General features: G+C 32.7%; 1 protein-coding gene across 3 annotated transcripts; it reads left to right on the forward strand.

Annotated features, from left to right (window-relative positions):
* Positions 1-8,032: 8,032 nt before the first annotated feature.
* Positions 8,033-24,392, forward strand: LOC114387994 (protein unc-13 homolog). Of its 3 annotated transcripts, none has more exons than XM_028348311.1 (27): positions 8,036-8,220; positions 8,587-8,666; positions 8,781-8,956; positions 9,056-9,120; positions 9,515-9,845; positions 10,501-10,567; positions 10,709-10,862; positions 11,810-11,977; positions 12,100-12,210; positions 12,388-12,597; positions 12,945-13,046; positions 13,991-14,212; positions 14,821-14,895; positions 15,011-15,091; positions 15,532-15,714; positions 15,806-15,961; positions 16,366-16,458; positions 17,438-17,509; positions 18,221-18,338; positions 18,951-19,135; positions 19,442-19,523; positions 21,402-21,506; positions 21,590-21,696; positions 22,993-23,070; positions 23,143-23,238; positions 23,396-23,491; positions 23,930-24,392. In XM_028348311.1, exons 2-27 carry the CDS (start codon positions 8,659-8,661, stop codon positions 24,101-24,103), a joined length of 3,315 nt encoding a protein of 1,104 aa, XP_028204112.1. In that variant the 5' UTR covers positions 8,036-8,220; positions 8,587-8,658; the 3' UTR covers positions 24,104-24,392. The 3 variants fall into 3 exon arrangements, 2 of the variants coding, with proteins under 2 accessions (XP_028204112.1, XP_028204111.1); XM_028348310.1 differs by having other exon boundaries at positions 8,602-8,666; XR_003661443.1 differs by lacking the exons at positions 23,396-23,491; positions 23,930-24,392 and adding an exon at positions 22,185-22,369 and having other exon boundaries at positions 8,033-8,220; positions 8,602-8,666; positions 23,143-23,161.
* The last annotated feature ends 1,567 nt before the right edge of the window (positions 24,393-25,959 follow it).

Below are 25,959 nucleotides of genomic sequence, written 5' to 3' on the forward strand. Positions count from 1 at the left end.
CCGGACGTTAAAGAGTATTGCTAGATGCCTACCTTGATTAGTATATTAATTTGATTAATATATTACCAACTTAGTATTGAACCTATGAGGTCACACACAAACGAGTATTCTAATCTTTGTTGAAGAAATTATTTTAATATTTGATGATTAATTAAATTAGAGAATTTAATATGATCAAATGATTAATTGATTTAAAAAAGGTGAAATATTATTATATTTTTGCTAGCACTGAAAATATAAATAATATGAAAGATTTGATGAAAGAAGAAAAACAAACATGTATGATTTTGTATTTGGAATTTGGGTTGAAAAGACGGCTAGATACAAGTTTGACTTGGTCAATTATTATTTTAATTTTAATTGCTAAATGGTTAGCAATAAAAAGGTAACAAGAAATAATATAGCTTAAAAAAGAAATACTATCAATAATGATTTTGATTTGATCATAAATTTGGTATCCTTAGCGTGTTATAAATAGAGCCTTGGACTGCACGTTAAAAAAAAATCCAATATCACTTCTCTATTCTTATTTTTCCACTTGTCAAAGTTGTTGATGAATAGAAGTCAGTATGTAGAGTCTTCACACTATTGAAGAATTTTTATGCTTCAAGAGCTCATCAACAGGTACATTTTTAATATGCCATTTGTTTATAATATAATTTAAATACAAAATAGATCCTTTTATTTCGCAATGTGTGTTTTTAGAACACATTTTTTCTTTCACGTCACTCTTGGGAAGCAAAACCCACTCAATCACGACACTCACCTGGTCATGAGAGAGACAATACAAGTATTTTTTTTCACCTCTCAAGGCTACCCAAGTATTATTTCACTCTAACCTCTTTAGGTTGCTATCTTAGAGACTCTCTCAAAGCTACCCACATTCCATGGCTTCTCCCTATCACTTCTCTCACCACCAAACTTAACTCATATGATTAATTTAGGATACACACATATTACAAACTAGGAAAAGGTGTTTGAGGGGGGTTTTTACAGCTTTACAACACTTATTTGGGTGAATCTTCTTTGAAGTTCTAAGTCTTATGCACTCTTATTGTAACGATTCTGAACTCAGAACACATCTAGAGTGGAGAAAGGAGATGAATCTCGTTTATGCACAATGTAGGTGGTCTTTTACCTTTTCTTTTATGTTTTGCACATGTCCTCTATGCTTTTATAAGTCTCACACGTTAAACTAGCCATTATCTAGTTGTTATGATAGTTAAGTAACTTCTTTTTGAAGTAGACAAACTGATGTTGTCATTATAATGATCAAATTTTGAGTAGCTTTCTAATGGTATATCAGAACTGTATTATAATATTGTTGAGAAAGGACCTATTCTAAGGCATGTTCCTTATGATGAAGATAACATGATATGACATTATAGATAACTTAACTCCATCAATCCAAATTCTCATCACAACACAAATCATTCTGAAGTAGAATACTTCAATATAGGTAACATGTGAAAGTTGTTGTTGTTATCGTTGTGTTAGTGTTCTATCTTTGGTTCAAACTTCACAAAGTATCTTCAGTCTTCATTCTAATGTTGCACACCAGATCTTCTCAAGAAAATTCTCAACTTTCCACTTGTGAATATTCTAATGCAATTAGCATTGACTTTTTAATGTGTCCTCCATGTGTGTGGCATCATATGGAAAGTGAGATGCTATCAACCTCAATCTTTTGATGTGCTCTTTGTATGTGTTGCAACATATGAAAGAGGTGGTGTTATCTTTGAGGTGTAATATGAACATTTCTAAACTCCATTTTGAAGTTTAGTCTTCAAAGTCAAGATCTTCAAAACTTTGATGTATACTTTCATGCAACTTCATTCTGATGCATAGATATTGCATTATCTTGAATTCAATACATTATTTTGATGTAGTTATCTTAAAATTTCTCTTATCTTGATTCTATTTTGTTGCCAGAGTATCATTCTAATGTTCTCAATCTCAAAGTCATCAATTACACCATTTTGATGTTGATTCTAGTACAACTTCATTCTGATGCAGTATGCTCAATGTAACCTTTGATAGATCTTCAAAGTAAGGTATTCTTGAAGTCTTTGCTACATTATAAGATTGGGATGTTTAGATGGAAGCACTAACTTCATCACACAGATGGGTTTCATTCAAATCTTCTAAAGCTTCTCACTTGAAAGCATAGTTGAGACATTCATTCTTAGCTTGTTTTGAACTCATGAGAACACTTGCTATGTTATGATCTTTGTATATGTATCATTTGAAGATATGTTGGCTTGCATAACTTTCTTGCATATGATGTTTTGCTTTGAGAGAGCTCTTTGATGTAGATGAAAAACCATGGAATGTTCTTCTTATAGGAATACTTTGATGAGACGAGATGACATACTTGTATTAAAAACTATAGGATAATAAACATAACTCACATAATGAAGGGAGATGAATGCACACATTTTATTGAATAATAATCTGTTTAAATAGAGATTTTTGTAATTGAAAGAAATCATAAAAGCAATAATTGACTTCCTAAACAATAGCCACTAACATAACAACTACTAAGTAACAAAAAAATAAAATAAACAGTCCTAATGACTCGGTCAAACAACTAGCAGAAAATAAATTAATAGGCAACTGCTGATACACACGTTCAACACTCCTCCTTGTATCAGTGTTTGACAAGTCCAAGTTTCTCTCTCAGTAACTCAAATTTGCTTTTTAGAAGTGCTTTGGTGAAGATATCTGACAGTTGGTCTTCAGTCTTGCAGTACTTCAAGCACACTGCATCATCCTTCTGTACATCTCTAAGAAAAAATAATTTGATGCTAAAATGCTTTCTTTTTCCATGAAAAATTGGATTTTTAGAGATGGCTATGGCTGCCTGATTGTCCACCATTACTTCAGTAGTTGTATCTTGCTCCAAGTGCAAATCAGTTAGCATTTTCCTTAGCCATAAGGCTTGATTAATAGCTGTTGTGGCTGCTATAAATTCTGCTTTAGCGGTCGACTGTGTGACTATTTCTTGTTTTTTGGAACACCAAGAAAACATCCCTGATCCAAAACTAAAACAGTAACCTGAGGAGCTTTTCATGTCATCTAAAGACCTTGCCCAATCACTATCAGAATAGCCTTGCAACTTGAAATCTTGTGATTGATTGAACTTCATTCCATAATTTAAAGTCTCCTTGACATACCTCAACACTTTTTTTGTTACTTTAAAGTGAGATTCTTTAGCACACTTGAAGGTACACTTACAACATACAAGATATCTGGTCTTGATGCTGTGAGATACATTAAGCAACCAATTAAGCTTTTGTAGAGTGCTTCTTCCACTTGTTCTGAACCATCATCCTTGCATAACTTCTCCTTTTGACACATAGGAGTGTTCATGCCTTTACAGTTCTCCATGTTGAATTTCTTTAGGATCTCTTTTGCATACTTTCTCTGACAGATGAAGATATCCCCTTCATTCTGCTTAACCTCCATACCAAGGAAATAGGACATTTCTCCTAGGTTTGTCATCTCAAAGACTTGCATCATATCATCCTTGAAATGCTGAATAAGTTCTACATTGCTGCCAGTGACTAAGAGATCATCAACATACAAAGAGATCACAATGAAGTTAGCTTGATCACCTTTGATGTATAAAGTGGATTCACTAAGACTTTTAACAAAGCCTAGTTTTGATAAGTACTCATCAATCCTGTTGTACTAAGCTCTTGGGGTCTATTTCAAACCATACAAAGTCTTCTTTAATAGATAGACTTTGTCCTCAAGTCCTTTCACAAGGAAACCTTTAGGTTGCTCAACATAGATTTCTTCCTCCAGAAATCCATTTAAGAAAGTTGACTTTTGACATCAAGTTGGCAGATTTTCCATCCCTTCTGTGCTGCAATAGCTAGCAATATCCTAATGGTATCCTGCCTTGCAACCGGAGCAAAAGTATCAAAGAAATCTACTCCAAAAATTTGAGCATACCCCTTTACTACCAAGCTTGCTTTATGTTTGTTGATTGAGTCATCTGCATTCAGCTTTGTTCTAAACACCCACTTCACACCTATGACTTTTTTGTGTTCAGGCCTTTCAACGAGTTCCCAAGTCTGATTTTTATCAATCATGACAAGCTCCTCCTGCATTGCAGCACTCCATTTTGGATCCTTCTTTGCATCCCAATATCCTGCAGGTTCTAGAACTACTACATTGCATCTTTCATAAATATCTGAAAGCAATCTAATGCCTCTCACAGGTGCATCATCAATTAACTCATCTTGATTTTGCAAAGGATCAACTATCAACATCTTTTCAGTATCATTCCAGCTCCATTTCTCATTCTCCATGAAGTATACATCTCTGCTTATCAGAATTTTCCTTGTGTGAGGTTGGAAAACTCTATAAGCTTTAGATATTGAACTATATCCCACAAAGATACCAGGTTCAGCTTTCTTGTTTAGCTTGTCTCTCTTAATCTGTGGCACATAAGTAAAACACAAGCATCCAATATACTTTAAAATTTTTTAAGAAAGGTTTATAACCATACCAAGTTTCAAAAGGAGTCTTCCCGTTTACTGCTTTGGTGGGAAGTCGATTTAGCAAGAATATTGTAGTGTTTGCAGCTTCTGCTCAATATTCCTTAGGTAACCCTTTCTCATGAAGCATATATCTGACCATTTCCATTATCTTCCGATTCTTTCTTTCACTAACCCCATTTTGTTGAGGGGTGTAAGGAGCTATTAATTGATGCTCAATGTCTGCTTCCTCACAAAACATGGTGAATTGTATTGAAGTGTACTCCTTGTTGTTATTAGACCTCAAAGCTTGAATCATGCATCCACTTTGCTTTTCAATCCACTGCTTAAATCTCCAAAATACACTTGCAAAAAAATAAAATAAACAGTCCTAAAGACTCGGTCAAACAACTAGCAGAAAACAAATTAACAGGTAACTGCTAATACACACGTTCAACAAAAACATTTTGGTGTGAGCTTGTTGCAACATGTTATGCTTGCTACTATTTTTTTATTTCTTTGACAATTTGAATGCCCAAACTGACTTTTGATGTCTTCATGAGAATTATAGAGAATTCTATCCCTGACATTCAGGCATTGATCTCATGTCATTTGGACCACTACAATATAAGCAATCTTCAAAGCATTGCAATTGTGTTATATTATAAGAATCGAATGACATCTTTATCTTGATCATCAATTTCCTCCACGAAAAAGCCATATTAGTTCACAACTTCTTTATATATATATATATATATATATATATATATATATATATATATATATATATATATATATATGTATGTATGTATGTATCTTAGCTTTCCATAAACACTTTGATCATCTCAAATTCACTTTTGTAGCTCAAACAGTTTTCAAATTACTACACACATACCATGCTATCCAAACATATCAATGTCTGCAACTTTAGGCTCAATTTTGTCCATGATATAGGTTGTATTAGACCACGATTAATTTGTTCATGAAAGTTGAAGATCTTTCTTCAGACTTTGAGTCTTCTTTAGTGCTTTCAAGCCCATCATCCTTTCCGAGTGACTTATGATAACTTAGAGTTTAGTTTAATTATTGTTTTCTACATAACTTGTCTTTTCTGAATACACTTAAGAAACTCATCAATAAACATAAACTTAGAAGACTTATGATTTGTGTTTAGAAGGTTTGTCATAATTAAAATAAAAGATTTTGGACTCAACACTTTGATTATTAAATTAGACTATGTTTATAGTTTTTAGTGTGCATATCCTATTACATTCTCTTTTTGTGTACCACAAATATTGAAAAAAAGCTAAAGAATCTTAAACATTAGTTAAAATATTGAAATAAAGGAGTGTTAATGACACTTTCTTCTAGATACTCTATATGTGATTTGTTAGAATTTATTAAAATTTGGAGTATAATAAAAATTCTAACTAATAGTATCTAAACGAGAGTGTCACAAAGAGTGTCGCTAGCACTCCTCTATTAAACAAATAGTACAAACAACACATACAAAATAAATTGATATATTTTCAAAAGATAGTATAATAAAAAGAGCCTAGGAAGTTCCATTAACAAATTGGTAGGGTTGTAAAACTTTTAAAATGAACAATTTTAGTTAACAAATTACTAAAATTTTAAAAATAGAAAAATGAATACTTTTATTTTTAAAAAAGATAGATTCTTAAATTAAATTAAAAAACTGAGCAGTTTTAATTAATAAATTAGTAGTTTTTAATTTTTGTTAAAAAACGAACAGTTTCAATTAACATAATGGTAGAGTTTTTGAAATTAAAAAAAAAGTCTGTCTAAGTTAATGAATTGTTATGTTTTTTAAATTAAAAAATGGGTAGTTTTAATAAATAAAATAGATAGGTTTTTTAAATTCAAATAAATTGAAAGTTTTTTTTCAGCAATAAAATGGATGTTTTAAATTTCAGTAAATGAAAAGAATGAGTAAAAATAAACAAAATTAAAATTAGTTATCTTTATTGCTGTTCTTTATTTTTTTTAATAGAGAAAATAATCAAAACTGAAGTAACAGACTTCTATGTAAATAAGGGCACATTTACTGCTCTTGATAGTAAGCCAAACAGTGATAATATTGATTTACCGGAGCTGAAAGAGAACCACGGAAGTTGTACACCTGCATTATCTTAGTATATCAATGAGCCCATGGAAATGTATGCGAAAGAAAATTCAATTTTCAAATCTCAAAATAAAAAAAAAGATTTATAACCGGACTTCCAAAATTATTTTCTGAAAAGATTAAAATGAACTTACATGATAATCCCATAACTTATGGTCAAATACATAATATAATAATGGATACTGGGATATAGGTTTATAAAAAAAATTTAAATTACAAAATAAAATTCAAAAAGAAAAGATGACAAGTAAAGCAAGAGCTGGAAATCTTTTGTTAACAATATGGGATAGAAACTATTAAAGCTCCCAGTACTATGTAGAAAAGAAAAATGAGAAAACACTCTAAACCAATAAATACTTACAGAGAACTTTACAAGAGAAAATCTACAAAAAATATAACTTAATATTTTCAAAATCAAAAACCCGAAAACATAAAATCAAAGAAAAGGAATAATGCTTGTTGGAAATGTTGAAGAATAGGTCGTTATGCAAAAAATTGTAGAGTTCAACCAAAAATAAAGGAAGTTAGAGCTACATCAAAATTTAAGGAAAAGTTCTACTAAATGTATTAATAAATTCTGACATAAAAGACACTTCCAATGAGGATGAAATAGATGAAGAAAGTAAAATAATCTATCAACTAGAGAATTCTACGTTGGGAGAAGACCCAGGAAGGTTATTGTTTACATCCTATTCTATCTAACTGCACAAATTATAAATCTGTCGTATATGTTCACTAAAAATCAGACCTCTAAACTAATTTCTATAATAGATAAGATGGAAGAGTAGTTACCATTAAAAAAATAATTATTATACTAATTAAATGATTTAATTCAAAAGGATGAGGGAAGCTGAAAAGAAATAATTCAATATGAAAGAAACATACAATAAATTTAAAATTTAAAGTGAGCAAATTAATAAGTTTGGATACAGAATTTTAAAATTTTGTAATTTTAAATTAGTATTTTAAATAACTAAAATTCGATCTAAGATTCCTTGCAACTCTTTCCAAATGTGGATAATCTTCTTCTTCGATAAATATCGTCTAAACTCATGGAGCATCGATCTAGTATAGTAGAACAGTCATAGTCACCATCTATCATGGAATGGTATAAGCCATCGTCATATCCCAATTCCTTGCTATCTCTCCTATGCCACATCGTATTAATATAAAGTAAACTAACCATATATTTTTTTTTTCACATTCATTTTCTTCCACCTTACATTAGTAATTTAAATTTTTTTTAAATTCTCTCATGCAAAACAAGAAAATGATTTGCAAAATAAAAACAAGAATCTTAACCAACTACCGGCTCTATTTCTAATAATAATAATAATAGATCAAACACGTACAGACATAAAATTTTGCATTTTCTGAAAACCAAAAAATTAAAACATGGATTGGATCCAAAGCCAAAATTGACAACTTAAAATTAGCTCTGCTTTCACTCACAAACAAGAGCGAGTCATCATCACAGCTCAACTCAAGTGACCAAAAAAGCTTCAATTTTCGCATCCAATTCGCATACCCATTTGACTTTTCTTCTTTCCCTCTTCTCCATTCTTCGCATTTTCAAGATCCATTCAGGTAACCCTGTCTCTCTCTCTCTGGTTCGGTTGAAAAGAAAGGGCAACTACTGCTTCAAAATCAAAATGGGTTCTTGTCAAGTGTTTCACCACCCCACAGGGAAAAAAAATAGTGTTCTTGTTTTTTTTTTTTATTTATTTATGAAAGTTCATAGTCTTACACTTGCTTTTTGATGAAATGCTTGAACAATCTGAACTGGGTCGAATCTGATCTCGTATTTTGTTTAACATCAATTTTCTTCTTCAACTTTTTTTTTAATTACTTTGATTTATATCGGGAATGCATGATTTTAGTTTTTAAAGTTTGACATTTGGTTTTGTATGCTTCATAATATCTTTTAACTTTCAGTGTTTTAACTGTTTTCAGCATTTTGTGTTGCAGAAATAGCACAATTGTTAAAGTTGGTTGAAGTTCAATATAATTGTAGCTTTATTAGCAATGGAAGAGTAAGTGTCTCCTTGTTCCTTCATTGCTTGTTAGATTTCTGGTACCCAAATTCTGCTAAGTGGAGTCATCATGTGATGTGACCCTTATACTTGAGGTGATTTGATGAATTTCAGAGAGAATGCCATAGAGCTTCTCCAGAGATACCGGAGGGACCGGAGAGTGCTTCTTGATTTTATACTCTCAGGGAGCTTAATCAAGAAAGTTGTAATGCCACCTGGTGCAGTTACACTGGATGATGTGGATCTAGATCAAGTCAGTGTTGATTATGTCCTCAACTGTGCCAAAAAGAGTGAGTTGAATTTGGGCCTTTGCCATGCTTATCAGTTATCATCCTTCTCTTTTGTTTTTTTTGCTTACCTTTTCTTAATTGGAAATTTCTTCAATGCAGGCACATTGCTTGAGCTTTCAGAAGCAATTAGAGATTATCATGATCATACTGGATTGCCCCAAATGGTATGTTATGATATGGTCTTTTTGTGTTGATTTATTTTTGTCAATTGTGTATTTGTGTATGTATGTCCATTTATACACATTTTTAATTATTAATATTATGAATGAAGTACTGATTTGGCTTGTTCACTTTCTGATGACAAATTTATACTGAAATAATTCTTAGTTTCTTATATGTTGAGATGTCATTGCTGCATTTTGCCTTTTTAAACATGTTGTGACTAGTCTACCAAATCTGCCCTTTCAGAATATGATGCATCTTTAAAACTATTGAGCTATTTTATTTACTGTCATGACATGCTTTCTAAGTTTTCATTTTCCCACATTTCATTCAAAGCTTACGTTAAATTGTTTGTGAGAATCATGTTTGGATTTTAAATGCTTCTGGCTTTAACAGAGTGATACAGGTTCAGTCGGTGAATTTTATTTGGTCACTGATCCTGAGTCTTCAGGTTCACCTCCCAGGAGGCCACCACCAACTGTTCCTATTCCTGCAGTGCCTCCTGTCGCTGTTTCCACTCCTCCTCCTGTTTTTCCACCATCCCCAATTGTTTCTAATGTATCGAGATCGGAGTCTTTTGACTCTACTCAAGAAAAGGAGCTAACAGTGGATGACATTGAAGACTTTGAGGATGATGATGATGTTGCGGTGGTTGAAGGCTTCAGAGCTAAAAGGACTCTTAATGATGCTTCTGATCTTGCAGTGAAATTGCCTTCTTTCTCCACAGGTTATTGTTCTTGAAAACTTATCTGTTGGATTAGTTCTTTCATCCTCACAACTCCTAATCTGTCTAAATATTATCAGATGAACAATATTTTGATTTGAAGCATGTGCAATATCATGGAAATAGGGAGACATATGATTAAGAAAATTGAATGAACCAAACAGTGTTAGAAATAGTTGTAAGGTAAATTGTCGTACGTGAAGTCACTATTTGTTGATTGCTGAGTCATAGAAGTCATTGCTAAGGTGGAAACCTGTATAATTGAGGCATCCAACATTTCTATGATTTCCCCTGTGCCTTTGTATGGGTCAAGGACATGCCTTAACTAGCAAATTCTCCCTTCTCATATTATTTTTGGGACAGAGTAGTTTTCATGGGTTTTATCTGGTGACAGCCCATGGTTGTTTTAGGGTGTGTTTCTATTATAGATATCCATATAGATTGGAGGTTTCTTTTGTGATGATGGTTTTGTAGCTCTAGCAGGACTTCTCATCCTCCTTCTTTTTACTTCTCATCCTTCATAGTTTCCTGCAATAATTTCTTCTTTTATAGAAAAGTACTAAGATATAACTTTGGATGTTTTATGCCTCAAATTTGAATTGAAAGGTTTACCGAAGCTATCATGAACTTTCCTAATTTTTGGTTTTACTGATTCTAGGCATCTCAGATGATGATCTTCGTGAAACAGCATATGAGATCATCTTGGGTTGTGCTGGAGCTACAGGGTATGTTACTAATAGATGTTTAATTTTAGAGGATCTCTTTTCCTTGTGAATGATTTTTATGTGTATTCCATTCTATGTGTGAAAACCTGTATATAGGGGTTTTAGCAGGGGTCTGTTTGTGATCTGTTTCTTGTTTATCAGGGGTCTGATTGTCCCATCAAAAGAAAAAAAGAAGGATAAAAAATCCAGCTTGATCAGGAAGCTTGGGCGCAGCAAAAGTGGAAGTGTTGTATCCCAGTCTCAGAATGCTCCTGGATTAGTTGGCTTGTTAGAAACCATGCGTGTTCAAATGGAGGTATATAAGGGTCCAGGTTCCATTTACTTATACTTTGATCCTTTGGTCCTTCCACTGATTTTTTCCACCATTATGTTTCTATTTTTTTATTTTTGCAACATACTGTAGTGCACTGTTATAATGTGCAAGGGCCTTTGGTTTCTCTAATGAATATCATATTTAGTAAAACCTTTGTAATACTGTGGCTTCCTCTTTTCACTGAGGTAGGTGGTTTTGAGGCTGGACTCTGGAGGGTTGTCTGTTGTTGTTATAGAAAATTAATCATCATAGGGTGATAAAATCTCTTTTTTGTTTGTTCCTTTTTTTGTTTGGTTAAAGAAGGTCTAAGTTTTAGTAGCTACAGTGGAGGTAAAGTGAATTCACTGGGAGTCAATCGCTAGAGATACTGTGTTGCTTGCTTGAGCTAAGGCTCCTTGGAATTTGATACGTTTTGAATTTGTGAACAGTTCAATATATATTCGGGATTCTGCCTAGTTTTTCTTATTCTGGATTCATACTCATAAGTGTGAGCTCTTTGCCTACAAATTTATCTCCAAAACTATATAGTAACCAATCCCTTTCCCAACTTGGTGTGGTTGGCCACATAGATTGAATGATGCCTAATGTTCTTTTGTGAATCATGTCTTTGGACAAACCATTGACCTCTAAATCCTTCTTAAATCTTAATAGTTTTGCATATAGTTTTTCTTGGTCTCCCTCTATCTCTAGTGTTATCGCTATGGCTACCCTCCATCTGATCTACTCTCTTTATTTGGACTTCTACTGATCTTGCTTAAAACTTTGTTAATACTTATTCTCTACACATGCATGTTTTAGCAAGCTTATTATTATTTAGCTATAATGAGATAGCTAATGTTTAGAAACCATGCAAATCAACAAAAGCTTAAATTTGTGTTTGCTTATGTTTTCTGCATCCTTCACCCATATTTATAGATAATTTTATGCAGATATCTGAGTCAATGGATATCAGAACAAGACAAGGCTTGCTAAATGCTCTGGTGGGAAAGGTGGGGAAAAGGATGGATACTCTATTGATTCCTTTGGAGTTGCTTTGCTGTATTTCACGTTCAGAATTTTCTGATAAGAAGGCTTTTATACGTTGGCAAAAGAGGCAGGTAGTAAAATCCATTATAGAATATTCTTTGCTCTCCTTCATATACTCTATTAGCTTGTAAATATGTTGGCACCATAATAATATTTTTTGTTGTTGAACATTTCCAAATTTGTGTCGGTACAGTTAAAAGTTTTAGAGGAGGGGCTTGTTAATCACCCTGCCGTTGGATTTGGTGAATCTGGACGCAAGACAAATGAGTTGAGGATTCTGTTGGCCAAGATTGAAGAAGCAGAGGTGTGTGATTCTCCATTTGGATGTTCATATTTTTACCATATCCTCTGTTAGGATTAGGTCATAAGAAATGGCTTTCCTTTGTATCATGTCTGATTGGCTGTGGCTAACATGATTTTAATAGTCATTCTTGACTGCTTGTTTATTTTACTCTTCTTATTTTATTTTTGTTTTTTCAAGTTTCTCCCATCTTCAACTGGTGAACTTCAAAGGACAGAATGCTTGAGATCCCTAAGGGAGATTGCCATTCCACTTGCTGAGAGGCCAGCTCGGGGTGACTTAACTGGTGAAATATGCCATTGGGCAGATGGTTACCACTTAAATGTTAGACTATATGAGAAATTGCTTTTAAGTGTATTTGACATGCTAGATGAAGGAAAGCTGACAGAGGTTGGTGTCTTTTACTTTCCAAGTCCATATTATTGCATGAGTTGAGCCATTACATCCTTCAAATTGTTATTCCTAAGCTATGCTTCCTGGTTTTTTTATTTGCTGAGTATTAATAGTTTTTCAAGAAGTGAATTGTGATGTGGTCTGTGGTTCCTGAGTACATGGGCTGTTGTGGAAGGGAAAAGAATCAGAGGGTTATTGTGTAACATGTATTTAGTTGCAATCTGCAGCTAAGATTCTATTCAAGAAGGAATAATTATAATGAAACTTTTATTTGAAAAATAGAAATTAGATTGCACCACTTTTGTAGATTCTGAATTGTCATCTGTGGGTCACCTAATTTCTAGGAAGTAGAAGAAATTCTGGAACTTTTGAAGTCGACTTGGAGAGTTTTAGGAATCACGGAGACAATCCATCACACCTGCTATGCATGGGTTTTGTTTCGTCAGGTATCACATCAAATTTTCTTTTAATGTCATTTTTGAGAACCACTGTCAATTTTATAATTGGAGTTGGACTGCTTACTGTGCTGTTGTTGATTGCCTCATCTTATTAGTAATTACAATAAAAAAATCACCCTGAAAGATGCACTTGTGTGTCTCATGTAAAACTAATTGCCTATTATCACTTTGTGGCCTGTTTTTTCTGTGTTTTTTCTTTCATGTTTCACTCTCCATAGATACATAATGATTCATTTCTCCTAAGTTTTCCTTCTCCATTTTCTCTACTGAAATGCAAGCAGTTTGATTTGTATTGCTTTATGCCCCAATCCAACCTTGTAGATGATCACCATTAGGGACATTGAATATGAATTATTATTCTCCTTGACTATGGTAGTAATCCCTATGGACGGTGACATAAGGCTTTTGTTGAATAGTAGAAAAGTGAGAGATGTATGAGTGAATCCATGTATAGTTGCCCTAATTACTATAAATACTTTACAATGTACTGCTGTTACCCTATTTACATTATTTCTGAAAACTTCAAAATGAGCATGAAAAATATTGAACTTCAGAATGTTTACAAACTGATATATATTTCAAATAAACATTTGAATTTCTCATAATCTATAAATCTATTTTCCTTGGACTTTTGCCTCTTTAATTTTTAATACACCTGCGTCTCTTTCATTGTCTTGATTTAATCAAGACCAATAAGTCTTTAATTTGCTGGTAATCAAGATTAAGGTTGCTTGGTTAAAATTTGACTCATCGGGATATGCTGACTACGTGCTATTCAGCTTAATTTCTGTTGCTCTTTGGCTGTTTTATTTTTCTTTCATTTTGTGATTACTGTAATATCTGATTAACTAATATTTGTTGAATAATGTGACACAACCCTTTCTTTAATCATTATTTAATATAAATTACATTATTTTATTATGAGGATGCAGTATGTTATCACAAGGGAGCACAGGGTTTTGCTGCATGCACTCGAGCAATTAAATAAAATACCACTGATGGAACAAAGAGGCCAACAAGAGAGGTTGCACTTGAAAAGCTTGCGTTCCAAGGTTGAAGGTGAAAGAGATATGTCTTTCTTACAGTCTTTCTTAACACCAATTCAGAGATGGACTGACAAGCAACTTGGAGATTACCATCTGCACTTCAATGAGGTTTGTTCAACTGTTAGGTTGTTAGATATTCTTAGAATGTGGGTTTGGGTCTAACTCAACCCCAAAAGCTAGCTCATGGGGTAAGGGTTGCCTCCCACTATATATACTTCATTTTGGCACTATCTCTGGCCGATGTGAGACTTGAGTTTTTCTCAATAGGTATTACTGGATCTGATACTTGGATATGTTTGTGTCTGATTGTTGAAGAGCTAATAATATTTTTAAGTTGAAATCTATGTCTTCATTTGTGAAAGTACTAAGCCACCAGAATTTGTTGAGTGTTCCTGTAAGAAGACTTGGGGGATTCTGGTCAATTCAAACCATCAAGAACAAACATTGAATTTAGTATACGAAAGAGAAATTGAGATGTGTTGCATCTGTTGCTAACACATCATTTCATCATGTATTTAGATGTTCCAACTCATTACTAGCTGTTGTAACTCATGATTGCACGCTCTTCCTTGTTTTTCTTTTCAAAAGGAATACTCTTGAAGTCTTCTCCCCTCTTCTTTTCTCTTCCAAACTTTGTTTTGATTTTATACCAATGAATTCTAATATCTTGTGTTGCACCTTTAATTTTGTTTTGAAAAACTTCTCATACTTTTTAGGGTTCAGCAACTATGGAAAAGATTGTAGCAGTTGCAATGATTACGAGGAGGCTTCTACTGGAAGAACCAGAAACTGTGTGTAATTCAGTTTGTTGACATCTTTTGCTTTTAGATAGTTCATTTTGTAAAAAATATTATGGTAGGTATAAACTTCAGTTATTAGAAGTTTCTTTTACCATTTTTCCTGCAGACCACACAGTCCTTGCCAATTAGTGATCGTGATCAGATAGAGATATATATATCATCATCAATTAAGAATGCATTTTCAAGGGTGAGTATTAATTTGCAAAGATGTTTGAATACCTATAGTTCAAGTTCTATGTTAATTGAAATCCTAATTTGGTAGTCAGTATTATCTTCCACTTGACTGATAAATGACAACCAACTCACAAATCTTCACATTCGTTGTTATTGATTATATACATGTTTAAGTGAAATTTAAGCATGGCATAATTATAATTATATATTTACATTTTGACAGAATTTATCTTTAGCTTAAATATATATCATAAAATTTCAAAGCAAATGTGTACCTAAAATTGTTTTATGTCTTTTTCTTGATTCTGCCACTTGATTTGAATGTGCATGGGAACATTTTCTTTTACCTCTATCGGTTTTAATTGCAAACTACTGGGCAGATGTCCTTGTTTTTGTTTCCATTTTTATTTTATGCCTATCTTTATATTTAATGAATCTCTTTACTTTCTGCAGATGGTGCAAGTTGTTGAAAGAGTGGATATGTCGAATGAGCATCCCTTGGCATTGCTTGCAGAAGAACTCAAGAAGCTCCTAAAAAAGGATTCAGCAACTTTCTTGCCTGTTTTATCACAGAGGCATCCTCAAGCAACTGTTGCATCTGCATCATTAGTTCACAAACTTTATGGCCACAGACTGGTGAGTGTGTATATGGTTTGTTTCTATTTTTTCTGATCACATTATGGAATATATCTTCAAAGTGACTGAAAATTTATTTTTGTATTTTCAGAAACCCTTTCTGGATAGTGCAGAACATTTAAGTGAGGATGTCATTTCTGTATTTCCTGCAGCTGAAAGTCTAGAGCAGTTCATAATGGCACTTATTACATCTGTATGCCATGAAGAAAATGCTGAGATCTTGTTGAAGAAATTAAATCCTTACCAGGTTAGGTGGATAAATTGCTTTTAGAGTACGCAAAATTATACATTTGATCAGATATATCTTGTTTTGACTTTTACATTGGAACCTGTTCACATGTGCCATATACTTGATTCTTGTATTGTACTCATTTAAATAGGTCAACAGAGATAAAAGGATGTTTAGATCAATCATGACTTATTGGTCAAACGTCATGTTGCGATTGACTGTTGGAGGGCATAATTCTGATTATCTATTGACATGTGTTTTCTTCTAATGTCATTTAGTTCCATCACATTTATGTTTCAAATAGTTTTACATTTGTCCACTCTTAGGCAAATTTAGCTTATAGTTTTTTTTGTCATCTCTCCTCATATAGTCCTATTTTATTTATTCTAAACTTTGGTCCCTGCCCCTTTTTCTTGTTATAGATTGAGACAAAATCTGGAACATTGGTGTTACGTTGGGTCAATTCACAGCTTGGAAGAATTTTAGGTTGGGTAGAGCGGGTTATTCAACAGGAGGTAAATCCCCTTTTCAACAGTGCTATACTGTCAAATGGCTGGCCTTTTGAATGTCTATTTGTGACAATATGGGACACAGGCTTTTCTTAAGGTCTAGTTTCATTGTTCAGTTTTAGAAGTTTTTTTTTGGTAATATCTATTGCATGTTCAACTTAGCATCAGACTAGTTAATCGTGGATAGTGGCACGGAGTGACTGACCCAAAACCTGGTATAATGAAGTAGCAGATGATGGGATGACCAATTTACTAAATATAATGGATTCAATGCAAATAATTTATAGTGCACACATATAAGTTGTCAAAAATAGTAGAAAGGAATTACTAAAAATAGAAATATATTCATCATTAATAATCCAAACTTGTAGTTTATACACACAATTATTATTAATCTGATTAATGAATTATTAACAAGACTCAAGGAGCATAAACAGAATGTAGAGGCAGCACAGCACAGAGGAATGAAGTGAGAACAAAAGAAAGAAGTTACAACAAAAATAGAAAAGAAAAGGGGTGAGGATACAGCACAAACCTGCAGAATGCTCACGGATGAGGGAGAGTGAAACACAACTGTGAATGAAGAGTGAACCAGAGTAAGTGAGTGAAAGGGGGGTTTTCTGTGAAGCTCAAACCAGGTGGGTTTATTGAGTGAGATGGGTTTTAAATCCTAAAATCCTTCTGATGCTATGAAGGATTAGGATTCACTACGAAAAATTCATTTGTGTAGGATTGAGTTAATTTAATCTAATTCTCTCTCTCTCCATATATATATATAATTAAAATAATTTACTTTTTTACTTGTTAAGAAAGTTTTAAAAATAAAATCAACTAATCAAGATATGAATGTATTGTTAAAATAATATTTTTTCCTTTTGCTATAGTGTAACTTTCAGTTTTCTTCATTTTCTATGTTGGTTCTACAGTTCTACTAAGCTTCTTCACTGAACAAATGTTTTAATAATTTGTTAATATACTTTCACAGCATTGGGACCCGATATCTCCTCAACAACGACATGCCGGTTCTATTGTGGAAGTTTACAGGATTGTTGAGGAGGTAAGAATGTGATGGTCTTTCTGGGATTTATTACAAGGTTGTGCAACAAAATAGTTTTTCATGATCTACTAACTTGAGCAGTCACTAACTTGGTCTGTGTGTGGATCATGTATTTTTCCATTTCTGCATCACTTTTCCTTTTGGTATTACACGTAATAAGACAAAAAGCTGTAATTCTGTATACCTCAAAGAGAAAAAAGTTAGAAAATGTAGCCTGATTAACAATGGAAAAGTTCAAGTACTCGAGTTGCTCCTCCAGGGAAAATGGATATTGTTTTCTTTTGTTTCTTTTACATCATTTGGAACCTTGATTCTGCAACGTATGTAGGAAACTTAGTTAAATAAATTATAAATGGATGCTTCCTTCTTAAATGACATCTAAAATTATAGAAATGTGACATATTTTCACTTTCAATTTTTCCACCTGTAAAAGTACAAGAGATCAAATTTAGACCCTTTTCGTGTCCTTAATGCTTGTGTGGAAGTATGTGGAATTTTCCCAACTATGATTTGAGTTGTCACTTCAGAGCAGTTCTAACTGGTTGTCTGTTCAATGTGCTGACGAGAAATAGTAGCATATAAAATAGTGTTTTCTTTTGGTTACAGATTTTGTAGCAGAGCCTATTACTTATTAGCTTATTTTTATTTTTATTATAATTATAAATATAATTTTAACACTAATTTTATTAATTTGATATCTATTGGGTGCAGACAGTTGATCAATTTTTTGGTCTTAAAGTTCCAATGAGGTTTACAGAATTGAACAGCTTGTTTCGTGGCATTGACAATGCTCTTCAAGTGTATGCAAATAATGTTGTTAATGACTTGGGTAAGTAGATACTTCATATTTATGGTTTGCCTGGCAGTTCTCATAGGACATAATTTTATGATGGATTAGGGATCTTGTTCTCCATGAAATTCAGATAATTGTTTCCTCTAGAGGGATCTGGCTCAACTCATGCTATATAATGTTTTTGTGAAGAATTTTCTCTGCATCCCTTTCTCGCAAATTAACTGTCTGATTGTACACGTTCTCATTTTAGTCTTGGTTATAAATAAAGTTAACTATAGTTCACACACACACACAAAAAAAAAAAAAACTTTGAATTATTATGCTGTGTTATCATGATTTCAAAGTTTTAATCATGTTCACCTGATGTAGTGTCTTATTAGCATTATAACTATATGAAGCTGATGTGATGAAGTTTTTGTTTGGTGATAAGTTACAATATTTTACCTCGTGTTAATGTAATGCCTACATTCTTACTACTACCATTTTCATAACTATACCTTCATTCGTAGATGGCGTAATCCTCGCATTTCTTTCAACATGCGTTTCTAATGTTTTCTCAAAATATTTTCTTATATATCAATTTTTCATCCTGTGTTGAGATTATGCATATTCTATTATGAATCTTACAACGTCCCTTCAATTACACAGCAAGCAAGGAGGAACTAATACCACCTGTGCCTATTCTTACACGATACAAAAAGGAAGCTGGATTAAAGGCATTTGTAAAGAAGGAACTGTTTGATGCTCGTGTGCCTGAGCCTGATGAAACAAGGCCCAGCCAAATTAGTGTCCTTGCAACTCCAACACTTTGTGTTCAATTAAATACATTATACGTGAGTTCATGCAAACTTGATTGTACCTTGATTATTTTCCCTCTTGTTTATGTGGTTAAGTATATCTCTTCGTTTTCTCATTTCAAGCTACCTTTTTAATCAGCCGTTGTTCCTTATCATATTATTTTGGAATTGCCATATTCTATTCCAGCATTAAGGGTTAAAGGTTATTTGTTATTTCTTATAATTTTTACTAGGTCTTATAATTTTGTTGTTTTAATACCTCTCTTTATACTTGTGCTGCATATGCTGAATCTTCTTTCATCATGCTGTGACATTAATTTAAGTTTTTTCTGTCACTTACAGTATGCGATTAATCATCTGAATAAATTGGAAGATAACATCTGGGAGCGATGGACAAGTAAAAGGTCCCAAGAAAAACTCATAAGTATGTGCTGAACTGTTATATCTGTATTTGTTTTGTATGACTACTATTCAAATTATGGTGCTTTTAGGTATAGAGGGGGAGAATAGAGATGAAAGAGAATGAAACCCAGAATTAATGTTCACTGATATGTATTACAATGTGTTGATGTGTTTGATATGTTTGTAAAACCTAGCTAGAGCACTAAACCTTGTTTATGCTAATCGTAATCTTAACTAATTAGGGAAACAAATCGTTACGAGGAAATATAAAAACTAATCCTAAGAGATAATGGGGAAATATGGAAATTAATCCTTGAAGATAATCTTAGATATGATAATATTTTTTAGATATAATAAATAAATAACCTTGAAAATATAAATTATATTGTAATTAAAATTTGTAATAAATATTGTTAAGATATAAATTATATTTGAGATTTATGATAAACAATTAATATTGTGATACAAGGTTATTTTGAACTATTGATAATTTCTTTTAACAAATATTGAAATTCAATTTAGAAATAAAGATGAAAAGGATATAGATTGAAAGAAATAACAGGTTAACAAAAATCCCTATAAACACTCCTGTTGAAGAAAAAACTCGTAAAATGCTCTCATTGAAGAATAATTCTTAAAAATACTCTCTTCAAGATAGTTATTCTAATTTATACAAATAAAGGATTTATTTTTTATGATTCTACGCTGCACTTATTTAAAGATGAAATTCTAGAGGTTGTCTCTTTGCTGTTATAATTTTATTGTGTTAAATCATGTTCATGCTATCCCTGTGGTTCTTTCTCTTAATTGTTTAAAGGGAATTTACATTACTGAAATGCAGAAAGATTGAATTGCTGTGTTGCATTTGTACACCTGTTTGGCTTGCAGATTTTTTTTTCCTGCCCCCTCACCCCGTTTTAGGAGGATTTCTTATCCTCCACTCACATGTGCCTTACATCTTTAATAAATTTTATTCTTTTATTAGAAAAAAAGGAATGTGAATCTCTTTATTCATCTGCATTAATACGAAGTTGATAAAATTTTGACCCCATTTTCGGTGGGGAGTGGGGGTTACCAAGAGATATATAGGCCCTGTTTTAATAAACTTCAATAAGTACCTATAGAAAAAGAAAATCATTAGGTAAATGAATTAAACTTCTCCCATAAGAAGTCAAATGAGAGAGCCTCTACAAGTTAGCTTATGCATAAGATAATTTTAACTTATGGAAGAAACTTATTTTATTTTCTTCTCCTATAAATGCTTATTGAGATATTATAAATGCTTATTGACAAGTTTATCCTAACAGGGCTATAATCCAGTTTGTTGGGAAGTGTATTGTAATTGTGGCTTCTTTTGTGTTTATACGCTCTTTGCATGGGATAATTTAAAGCAAATATAGGATCCAATTGAATGGGCTGTTAGGAGCCAACTGCAAGGTATGGGACTTGAGTCCCACATTAGAAGTATGGAATTCTAGTGTGGGGTTTATAAGGCTTTGGACTCTCCAACTACAATAACTACCTTATGTGGTGTGGTTCTCCCAAGGTTTTATCAGTATCCTTGCAAAATTATCCAATGGGTACTTTTTTGTGTCTAAAATGAAATTTCTGTTATTGTAAGAGATTCAGAAATGCAATGCTAGATATGTTTTAACATTTCAACCTATCAATGAAACATGTGATTTCTGCAATACATTGATAGAACCATGATTATTAGTAACAAGTTTGTTATTAATACCGATTTTGATCTTTCTATTGTTGCCATGTACATGAGAACATGCCAATATTCCATTTGTTTTCTCCCTTTATGTCTTGCTTTCTCAAAATGGTAATGATAATAATAATTGATCAGAAAATTGTTTGATTTCTGACACATTTCCTTCAATCCTTTTGTCAATAGAGAAATCCTTAGATGACAAGTCCAAAAGTTTTTCCCAAAAAGATACCTTTGAGGGAAGTAGAAAAGTTATAAATGCTGCCATGGACCGCATTTGTGAGTACACAGGTGAGAATACGGAGCTTTGTCTCATTTTGTTGTTTTCTTGCAAATTAAAGTTTTCTAAGTCTTTATTGGGTTAATTATTACAGGAACTAAAATTGTCTTCTGTGATCTGAGAGTTCCATTTATGGACAACTTATATAAACCCAGTGTCAGTGGCTGTAGGTTGGATGCACTTATAGAACCACTTGATATGGTAACGTTTTTCTTATTAGAAAATTGTCTTTATTTTATATTATACTTGTTAGATTGCTTTTAATTGTAAATACATTGTGAGTATTGTATGCTGTCAAAAGAAAAATCTTAGATTGCATCAATCTCATTTAATTATGAGATGATATTCTGAATTTGTGATTCAAATTTAACTGTAAAGAAATGGCTGTAGGTATAGGAAAGGAAACTAAGGCTTATGCCCATGGGCATACTTTTTTGGGTCTCACCTGTTTCTGAACCCTCTAGACCACAAAATACTAACCCTATGCAGAGAGTTAAGTTTGGCATAGTCAAATCTATGGCAGGGTAACGATTGGCTGCAAGTGGGTATTTAGGGTGAAGAAGCTGACTTGTAGCCAAGGGGTTTCATGAACAATTTGGTTGTGAAAATAGAGAGACACTTTCTCCAGTGATTAAATCTGTCACTTTTTGGCTCATCCTCACATTGACTTAAAAACTATTTATTCACAGGGTTTAAACAGCCTCCCCAGGCCTGGTTGGGCAGACTAAAATCCACCTTCTAGCTTCTGGTCATTGTGCTGGTGTCCTAAATAAAGCTCTCTCTCCCACTAGTTTTGTTGCTCTGAGCAAGTTCAGCTGTGTGATTCTTCTGCATCACATCCCTCAAGCTTGGGGGGTATTATAGTGTTACTCATGTAATGATAGGGTACCTTTAACTTCTGTATTTGTTTTCTGTCTTTGGGGAGCTGTAAATACCTGAGCCCAGTTATTCTCTGTTGTAATTCAGTTTCTGGATTCATTTAGTCAGTTACCAAGTGCAGTTATCATTTTCTCATTCACACTGAAGTCTAACATACAGTTTTGAAAAATTTAATGTGTATGCAGTGTTATGCTTTGCATGAACCAAGTCATGCTATGTTGATGATGAATATGTAGTGTTATATGCATTTGTGTACACAAGATTTTTATTTATGTTTGATAAATGAAAATAAAGTAAAAAGTAAAAACAAAGCCACATAGGTCACTATGGCCTATGCTGATGTTGAGGGCTTCATTTTTGTGAAGGCCAAAAAATATATTTAATATGTTTATAAACATAATTATAGAAAATAAAATTTAAAAATTTAAATTTCAGTATTAGTTTTTAAATATAGAAATTAAAATACCACTTGAAATATTTAAGTGTGGATTCACCTAAAACGTTTTTAAATGTCTGTTAACAAGCATCACTCACATAATTTATCTGGATTCACATGAAAGTCTGAAATTTTTAGCAAATTTAATTGATCATTTGATTACCACTTTTGAATTATTGTAGGAACTTAGCCAACTTTGTGATATTGTTGTGGAGCCTCTCAGGGATCGCATAGTGACAAGTCTTCTTCAGGCATCATTGGTTGGTAGCTTAGCCTTTCTTTTGATGAATTCATTACTAGTATTGTGATTTTAACACTATCCCGCATGTCAGGATGGCTTACTCCGTGTTATCTTAGATGGGGGTCCATCAAGAGTTTTCTTTCCCGGTGATGTAAAATTATTAGAGGAAGATCTGGAGGTCTTAAAGGTAGATTATCTTACTCTAGTTAATTCAATGCCATCTACAATTTTCAACAGACTAATCAGATCTTTGGACTTTTGTACTTTTTTTTCCCAATAAAAATGAGAGTTTGAGAAGGTTAATAATGTTTCAAAGTCAGTGAATGATGTTGTGCTTCTTGTAGGAATTCTTTATATCTGGAGGTGACGGCCTCCCTCGGGGTGTTGTCGAAAATCAGGTTGCACGTGTTCGGAATGTGATCAACTTGCATGGCTATGAGGTTAGTTCACCTATATCTTGCGGCCATGTTTGGTATTGGATTAGCCTAGTTACCTAATAGCCTTAGGCCTTAGCCATATCTTTAGGCCATGTTTGGTGTTAATTAATTATGTGTTCTTATTGCTTTGTTTTGTTGTCAAATTCATCATTATATTTAAAATCTCTTGTATGCTAGTTTCCACTGTTTGATGTACCCTATAATTTATTACAATTACAACAATAAAAGCCTTATCCCACTATTGTGCTCTTATATTGACAAATTTTACGTTGGTTGCTAACAACCTAATACAACCATTCTCATTTATCCGAACAACCTAATACAACCATTCTCATTTATCCGAGCTTGGTGGGACCCGCTATAATTTATTAATGATAGAAAATATCTTATTGCAACAATTGTGTCTAAGAATTCATGTAAATAATCTGTATTATTTTGCAGACCCGAGAGTTGATTGAAGACTTGAAATCTGCTAGTGGCATGGAAATGCAAGGTGGCAAAAGCAAACTGGGAACTGATTCCAAAACTCTATTAAGAATATTATGCCACAGGAGCGACTCAGAAGCCTCTCAATTTCTGAAGAAACAATACAAAATACCCAGTTCTTCTGCTTAGAGGAATGTTTACAATAAAAGGGAACCAGCAAAATTTTCATTTTGGTGTTAGCTTTCTGTGAATATTCATTGCTTAGAGGAGTTTTTGCCTTTCCTTTGTTTTGGTTTTAATCTAACTACAATGTTGTTGATCTTCATTGTAAAATTTCGTCCATGTGAATACTGTAATTGTAAGTTCAATTAATGAAGCTGCTATTCTTTTTTACGAGGGTAGTTGTTTCATATTTAGAAAACTTCAACTGATTGTGCAATTTATTCCCTAACTTCCTAATAAAGCAGTTTTATTTCTATATATTGTAATTGAATGATTAGATATACTGGTTTCGGTAGTGATTAAATACAATACTCTTATTTGCTCTAAAGGAACCTTTCTCCTAAATTCTATAATATAGTAGGTTGATGATTTTCCGAAAATATCCCAAGAGCCAAGACAGAGAGCAAAATACAGCTGCTGTTAATGTCAGTATTGTAGGGAAGACTATGGTGGACGGGCCAGGAAAGAAAAATATGTTCACCAACCCAAATTAAAACAATCGTACACAAACGCCTGACACACAGTAAGTACACATAGTCATTGAAAATATCCCAAAAGCTACCCTCTAGAATTATAGCAACTCATTCATTCATGGAATAAAGCTCACATTGACAATCGTAACATGTTTGCTACTGTATTTGCTAGTAAAGATCGTTCATAGAAATAGCCTATTACTTATTTCATCAGTACATAAACCCTGCACTGAATCTGGCCACCCCTTATATATAAACTTAATTGTATACATTTGAGTTATTTAATTAGTTTGATCAGAGTTTGCTATGCTCTGTTGAGCTATTTAAGTTGTAGTTTGTTTTACACACATTTTAAATTATTGCTATGCACAGACGCACTGTCATTAAACTCTACACATATGCATGATGTTAGGTTTCTTGAATTTATTTATTGATAAATTAATCACTAAAATTGACTAAGCACACTAAAGTCTTCATTAAATATGTGTTAGATATCTTGGATTTATTTAGGCTAAAATGTGTTCGTGCTTGTTAATATATATTCGAGTTTTATATTTGTTTTCTGACAAGTTTTTCTTGGTTTTTGTTCGTTGATATTTGAAATTTTATGTTGATTGCTGATGACTAATGGAATCTTCTTCCTTTATCCGAGCTTGGAGGGATCAGTTATAATTTGTCAATGATAGAAAATATCTTCTTGCAACAATTATGTCTAAGAAAGCATGTAAAATAATTTGTATTATTTTGCAGACACGGGAGTTGATCGAAGACTTGAAATCTGCTAGTGGCATGAAAATACTCAGTTCAATGTCAAAACTCTATTGAGAATATCATGCCACAAGAGTGACTCAAAAGCCTTTCAATTCCTGAAGAAACAATACAAAATACCCAGTTCTTCGGCTTAGAGCGAGGAATGAGTACAACAAAAGGGACCAGCGGAATTTTCATCTTGGTGGTAGCTTTCTGTGAATATCCGTTGCTGCCAATATGTCATTTTTTGTCAGAATCATTAAAATTAGGTATGGGCCTAGGCGTTCCATGGGTTTAAAAAAAAAAACTTAAATATATTTCTAATTTCTAATAAATACAAAAGAATCCTATTTACTCCCTAATAAATTTTTCTTTGCATTGGGTTCTTAATAAACTAATTTTATTTTTTATTCTTGATATTTTGTTTTAGTTCATAATAAATTAGTAAATTTTGTACTTTTTTCTTATAATATTTTTTTTTGTTTGTTAATTTTCAGAACTAAAATAAAATTAGTTAATTTATGAGAGGATAAATATAAAATTTGTTAATTCATCAATGACTAAAATAAAATATCAAGAAGGACTAAAAACAAAATTGTT

The sequence above is a fragment of the Glycine soja genome, chromosome 15, assembly GCF_004193775.1.
Source record: "Glycine soja cultivar W05 chromosome 15, ASM419377v2, whole genome shotgun sequence".
Classification (NCBI taxonomy): domain Eukaryota; kingdom Viridiplantae; phylum Streptophyta; class Magnoliopsida; order Fabales; family Fabaceae; genus Glycine; species Glycine soja.